Below are 6,501 nucleotides of genomic sequence, written 5' to 3'. Positions count from 1 at the left end.
GAAAATTGTTAACGGTGTCCATGTCTCTATGATGAGCAAAGCGGTCAAAGAAAAGTAGCAGCTAAATTGACCATGGTTTTAATGTCATCTCATGTGCAGGGGTTTGTTTGGTTTGGTGGTTTTCCGCCCCCCCCCCCCCCCCCCCCCCCCCCCCGAGGTTTGGGCAAGTCCTATCTTCTTTGTCTCTCTGGTCATTTGTTTGGTTAATAGAGTTAATGATGCTGGCTGGCTACAAGGGAACGTGTAACACAAGAGACACATACAAGAAAGTAAAAAAAGTGCCAAATCCTAAGTATTGTTGTTGAGACTTCTCATGTAATTGATGTCCAGTGGGGAATGCTGTTTTCTTTTTAAGAAGCTGAGAATCAATCCGTGGCAGAAAAAACAGCCAATTCCCTTGTAAAACACTTAGAAGTAGTAGCACTTTAAAGTTGCACTTAAGAAAGCTTGCAGCTATTCATATTTGGTCAGCGAGAGTACCAAAATACTAAATCTGAGGTATCTGTACCTGCTCTAAACTATTCTTGAAGTTTAGAAGAGAGATGCTTTTCCTAAGCTCCCTGTCGTGCCACGGCGCAGAAGTGCAGCAGCTCCGCTCTCCCCACGCTTACAGCCACAACCACAGCTCAGCTGTCCGCTCAGGCTAGCAAGGTGACTCAGCCCCCTCCTCCCACACACGGGTTGCAGGATTCCTACCATTAAAATCCATGTTTGGCCCTGCCGGGTGCCTTGAACAACAAGGCCTGTCCCGTAGGGTCGGTTTGTTAACCCGTGCTGCTGCTTTTCCCTCCTCCTGTTGACCAGGTAGAGGGAGAGAGGCTTGCGGAGGTTCGTTAGCTCTCCTCTGCCTGACCACAGCCTTCACAAAGAACCCAGAACTGTCTTTGTAAGGTCTGCTTATTTTAACGAAGATTTTCACAATAGTATGAAAGAAGGATTTTGTACATTTGTAAATATGAAACCTTAAATATCCCTATTAGTATCATGTAGTCCTCCAGCAAAGACTTGAAAGGTTCTTGATTTTATAAGCCATACGTTTTTTTTTAAATAAAAGTTGGTGTTTCTGTATGATGCGGTTGCCAGCGGAGACCATCACTTGCAGACCTCATGGGTCATTTCCTGCATGATAAAATCAACACAAGGGGTCAGAGACAGCAGCTTGCAGCATGGGAATGCTTGCTATGGGTGCCAAGTTCGTCTCTTAGCCATTTGTGGTGGTCCACAAACCGTGTCACTTTGCTGTGACATTAAGCAGCATTTCTAAGAAACGTAGCCATGTCAGAGATTTTCTGTTGTCAAGCTGGCATCTAGGAGAGTGGAAAAGTTAGTACAGCCACTGGCATTACGATCTTTTTAGGGACTCCTCTGAAACGGTACGGCAGAGTCTGCGTTTCTACTGCAGACAGCCGATCCACTCTTGCTTGCTATCAGCCCTGTGCTCTGCCAGGCCGACCCTGGCGGTGAGAGCAGCCGGGTTTGTGCCCGCAGGGGAGGATGGACCCCTCTGCACACATGGCTGCCTGCAAGTGCAGGCCTCGGAGGAGACTGGGACACGATCCAGGTCTATATCAGGATTTTACCTAATAGTAAACCACCGCAGATGTGCCAGCTCACATATGGCTAGAATAACAGTTGGCATCGATATTTGGCTACCTTATTTACAACTTCTTTTTGTGTGTGTGTGTTAAATTAGCATTTCCCTTTCCTTCCAGGAACAGTCACCGCACGTCCCTCAGTCCTACCGAAGCGTTTGGGCTGGACAAGCCTGTACATGGCCGGCCAGTTGCCGGGCTGGAGCCCCCGGCCTCCACTCTGGGTTTACCTGCTCTGTGCCAGGCTCCCTGCCTGCCTTGCCTGGGGACCTTGTCCAGAAAGGAGTGACAAGAGGCTGCCTGGACTTCACCTCCTCTTCGTTAGAGCTGTAGTGATGGCACACGGCGAGGGAAGGGATCATCCCCAGGAACACAGGTAGTGCGTGCCAGGGTGAGATCCCCAGGAACACAGGTAGTGCGTGCCGGGGTGAGAGCGGCTGTTGGGCTTGAAGGCCCACAAAAGGGTGGGGGAGGTAGGTAGAGTGAAGAAGCTCCTTCTTGAGAATAAAAGGGAGACAGGCACATCTATGCACGAACAGGTATCAGATTTGAGAGTGGGGGAAGAGCAGGCGCCCTCAGCCTGAGGGGGGAGGAAGGCGCACAAGCTCCCTGAGGGGCTGGGGCGGGGAGGCCCCGCCAGTCAGGCAGGAGCTCCGCGTTCCCATCCCCTTCCCCGAGGATCTGCGTGGCGGGGCCGGCGTGAGGAGGGCAGTTAGCCGCCAGCCCGAGGAGAAGGAGGGCTGCGGCTGGAAGCGGCCCGGCGGAGCAGACCTCGCAGCCGCCCGCTCGCTCGCTCGGTGTGCCGGTCGGCCCGCCGCCTCCCTCAGCGCCGCCCCGCCCCGCGGCCCCGCCTCCCCGCGCGCCACCGCCCCCCGGCGGGAGGGAGGGCGGGCTGTCGGGGCCGCGCACGGGGACGGCCCGGGCGCCATGTTGGAGGGTTGCTGAGCCCGGGGTCTCTGTGTGTGCGCGGCGGCTGGAGCCCGTTTCCTGCGCGGGGCGGGGGGGGGGCTGGAGGAGGGGAGCAGCGCGGAGCAGGGAGGAGACGCCCAGGCGGATCATGGATGTCGAGAGGCTGCAGGAGGCTCTGAAAGGTGGTGCCGGGGCTTGCCGCGGAGAGCGGGGGGTGGGGGGAGCGGTGTCCCCACGCTGAGGGGGGGACACAGGGGTCTCCCTCGCAGCTGAGACCCTCTTGGGGGGCGGGAGCGCCCTTCGCTGCGGGCGGCAGCTCCCCTCCGGTGGGCGGCGAGGGTCGGGGTCCCCGTGCTGTGGGGAGGGGGCTGCTGGCGTGGGAGGGAAGGGGGGTCCCACGGAGTGGGGAGAGGCTCGGGGGCTCCCTGTGGGAAGGGGAGGGCTGGGTCCCTAGTCCCCGCAGCCCTAGCGATCCCCCCGGGCTTGCTCTGGGCTGCGTGAGGGGGAGCAGCGGAGGGAGGTTAGTGACCCCACCGGCTCCCCTCCTCCTTCAGGCCCGGGGCTCCCCTCGCCTGGAGTGCCCTCTTCTCCCCCCGCATGCCTGCCTGCCTTCCCTTCCTCGCCCGCACCTTTTCTTTTTCTCCCTCCCCAGTCCACTTCTGTGCTAGCTTGCCTTGCTGGATGCAGCCTGAGGAAATCAGCCTCTTTCCCTGTTGTAGCTGCTCAAAAGAAGTTGCAAATCAACTTTTGCTACTCAGATGCATGTAGTTTCTCCACACGAAAATATTAAGTGTTTTACAGGGCTGGGAAGCTGGTGGAGCTCTTGTGAACAACTAAAGCGTTGTGAAAGCGTGAAAATATTTTTGTGGGGGCTGTACTGATCATTAAAGCAAATAAATCGCTAATTATTATGAATTTTTGTTCTGTCCTATCTCCTTTTATTATTCTTCTTGTGTCATTCTCATACCAACAGATTTTGAGAAGAGAGGGAAGAAGGAAGTGTGTCCCATACTGGATCAGTTTCTTTGTCATGTTGCTAAGACTGGAGAGACGATGTAAGTGTGGGTTTTTTGGTGATCTTCAGTTGTAGCTTATAACATTTCTGCATTTTAAGTCAGTGAGATGCTACCTGGATTCTCTTTTTGTCTGTAGATTGCTTCCGTGAGCTAAATAAGCTTGCCTTAGTTCCTGTTTAATTTTGGATGGATTAGTTTTGTTTGCTGGTAGTTAGTTTTATCTAACAGGGAGACTTTTTGTCTAGGCTTTGCTCAGGGGTATCTGTCAGGTCTTACTGATCCTGCTCAGTACAGTAAACCTGTTGCTCTTTCTGTGTTTTGTGACATTCAGGTTTTTTTAAATGGAAAGTTTAGCTCACTGTTGTAGTGTCTGTTGTATGCTGTTGTGATAGGTGTTGTATACAGTATCTAATAATGTTATTTACATAAAGATATGAATGGCTTAGATAATTTCTTTCTAAGCTTTGTATACTATGCTGTGTGATGATTGTGTCTAAATGCTTTTGATGAAGAGGGGAGAATCATGTAGGTGCTTTCTGCAGAGGAGACATATGGGAACTACTCTGAATTTCCACAGTCGCTCGTTTTTCAGCTCGCACGAGAGTTTCGCTTTTCCTGGACTTTCTTTCACAGATCACCCTCGCGGATTTCCGTCCGAAGGTGCGGTGTAGCTGGAAGGAGCCGTGCTACGCGCTCCTTGTCAAGGATGAGCGCTGGTGCTGTGCTGGGTGACTTCCTTGGCGGCTCACTATTTGGCAGGAAGGGGAAAGGCTTCCCTGGGTGCCTTGCTAGAGAGTTGATCACTTTCTGGCTCCCAGGCTGCCTCCTTGTTTTTGAGGCCTAGTGCCAGACTACGGGCTTCAGCAAGAGAGATGTGCTTTTACCAGTGTTTTGTTAGCAACCAGTGATCGTAGGGGCTCTGTTTGGGTTTCTAGAATCCCTCTAACTTCTAAGAGATTTGTAGGGTTTGGTTTGTGGTTTTTTTTCTTTTTGGTAGCTTGCTAGTACTGCTTGAATTAATGGTTTTGAAAGAAAAACAAGTTCTGAAATGTACTTTGCTCTTTGAATAGAAGGCTTTGGCTCAGCAGAAATACACAGCTGTAATGCTTAATATTTTGGAGTAGTACTTATTTTAGTATGGGCTTACTGTGGTGTGTTTTGTCTTGTAATATGTTTAAAATACTTTTCCTGCTCTGAAATATTTCTTCAGGCTGCTTTTATTGTTTCTGCCACTATTACATGTATTTCAAAGTGATTTTTAAAAAGTGATTGTATAGGGGCAAGTTCTTGGGGACAATTCTTCCCTATGTGAAACTTGGAGAATGAATAAACTCCTGACTTTATTTCCATTTGGGAAATCTAGATTATTTTTTTTAATTATTATTTGATTATTACAAACTATTGCTTAAACCTGAACTGGAATCTATCATCTGGAACTTCATGCAGATGCTGGCCTTCTATGTTGCCAGGGTTTTGTTTGGCTTTTTTTCAGGTCTGTAGCTTTTTTCAGCATTCTTGAACCTTTCAGTTGCATTAAATTGTTTTTTAAAAAGTGTCAGATGTGAACATCAGAAGTATCTAATATAATCTGAGACAGACATGGAAATGTTGTTCCATGATGTTTAATTTGCTTCCCATTATCTACCAAAGTCTGTATTTCTTCATCAGATATGCTTCTGTTTTTCACTGATGTGTTATGTATCAGGAAGAGATGAGTAAAAGTTAAAATCTCACGGTAAACATTCGTGTAAAGATTGGTAATATGCATTGTAAGAACTTAATGTATTTTTAAGCTAGTACAGCTTGACCACTGTAAAAGTGTTCCTGAATACACAAACCTACCAAATACATTTAATTCAAAATGGGCTAAATATTCTTTATTTTCAGTTATGCAAAAGTAACTTTATTCAATCGAAATCTAAACCAGTAATAAATAGATTGCCTTGGAATGAGAAGATGAAATCTAAAATAATAGTTTGTAGTGACATTTAGTAGGATTTTTATGAAGTTCGGAGCTCAGTTTAAACAAACAAAAAAAAGGATGGTTAAGTCAGGGGTAATTACACAAATGGTTTGCAGACTTATTTATTGAAAAACAATGGATCTTACTTGGTCACAGCCTGTTCCTAAAGTAACAAACAAAAAGTACCCATGTAAGTGAGGACCAAGGCAAATAAGGACAAGTGAAATGTGAAGTATTTTTGCTTTGAGTTATTGTTGTTTCTAGGAGTGTTATACAGTGTTCATGGGGGTTCTCTCAGCTTTTTAACTTACTCTATGATGAATACTGATGTTTAGATGATATACTGGAGTCTACATCCTGGATTAAATGTAGAGTGTTCTCACCCCCCGCCACCCCATACCTCTTCTGGACACAGTTGCAGCAGATCTTGTAAACAATTGGTAAACTTAGTTTGAAAGGGTGCTAATGAAGTAAATTAAAATGACTTGTAAGGTTCTCATCAAAACATGATTGTGGCATACATAGCTTGCTTAACAGATTGAAAGCGCGGGCTCATGTAAAGCCGTTGGGTACCTCCCTGCCCCCATTTGTTTCAATGTGCTTATTCATCTGAGTGAGTTATGAACAGGTAGATGCAGGTTTAGGTTAGGCTGTAATTTTACTAGTATTTCTCTTGGCAGCAGTCTTGGCTAACGCAGCCCTTGTGTCACTATTTCACTTGTGCGTGTTCAACTGTTTAGGTAGCTGCATGGTAACCTAGAGCAGGAAAGTGCTCACAGTTGTAAGTAACTTTCTTTTTGGCACTACTGTTTTTAACAAGGTTCGGTTCATTGATCCAGCTTGTTTTGTTCCTGTTAACTGGTATGTCAAACCCCAGCGCAACTGAAGAGGTGGCGTAGGGGAGGAACAAAGGGTGATAGTTGTGTAAGCCAGCACTGCAACTATGATAAGGCTCTTCAGAGTGTGTCTTTATTGTAATTAAAAGTATTTTTCATTTACAAGGAAGGTCTGGAATAAAAAT

General features: G+C 47.6%; 1 protein-coding gene across 2 annotated transcripts in view; it reads left to right on the top strand.

Moving 5' to 3' along the window:
- Positions 1–1,789: 1,789 nt before the first annotated feature.
- The window catches only part of PPP4R2 (protein phosphatase 4 regulatory subunit 2), a 33,489-nt gene continuing 28,777 nt past the window's right edge, over positions 1,790–6,501 (top strand). Inside the window, exons 1-2 of one of the 2 annotated variants that reach the window (XM_050904556.1) lie at positions 1,790–1,968; positions 3,475–3,556. Coding sequence is in view for 1 of the 2 variants with exons in the window: in XM_050904555.1 (XP_050760512.1) it covers positions 2,650–2,683; positions 3,475–3,556 (116 nt within the window). In the remaining variant the exon portion in view is untranslated. Of the gene's footprint in view, positions 1,969–2,644; positions 2,684–3,474; positions 3,557–6,501 lie in introns of those variants that run through there. The other variant, XM_050904555.1, reaches the window with a different exon arrangement.

The sequence above is a fragment of the Gymnogyps californianus genome, chromosome 13 (genome assembly GCF_018139145.2).
Source record: "Gymnogyps californianus isolate 813 chromosome 13, ASM1813914v2, whole genome shotgun sequence".
Classification (NCBI taxonomy): Eukaryota; Metazoa; Chordata; class Aves; order Accipitriformes; family Cathartidae; genus Gymnogyps; species Gymnogyps californianus.
Note: the sequence above shows the minus strand (reverse complement) of the source record. Positions and strands in the feature narration are given on the sequence as shown.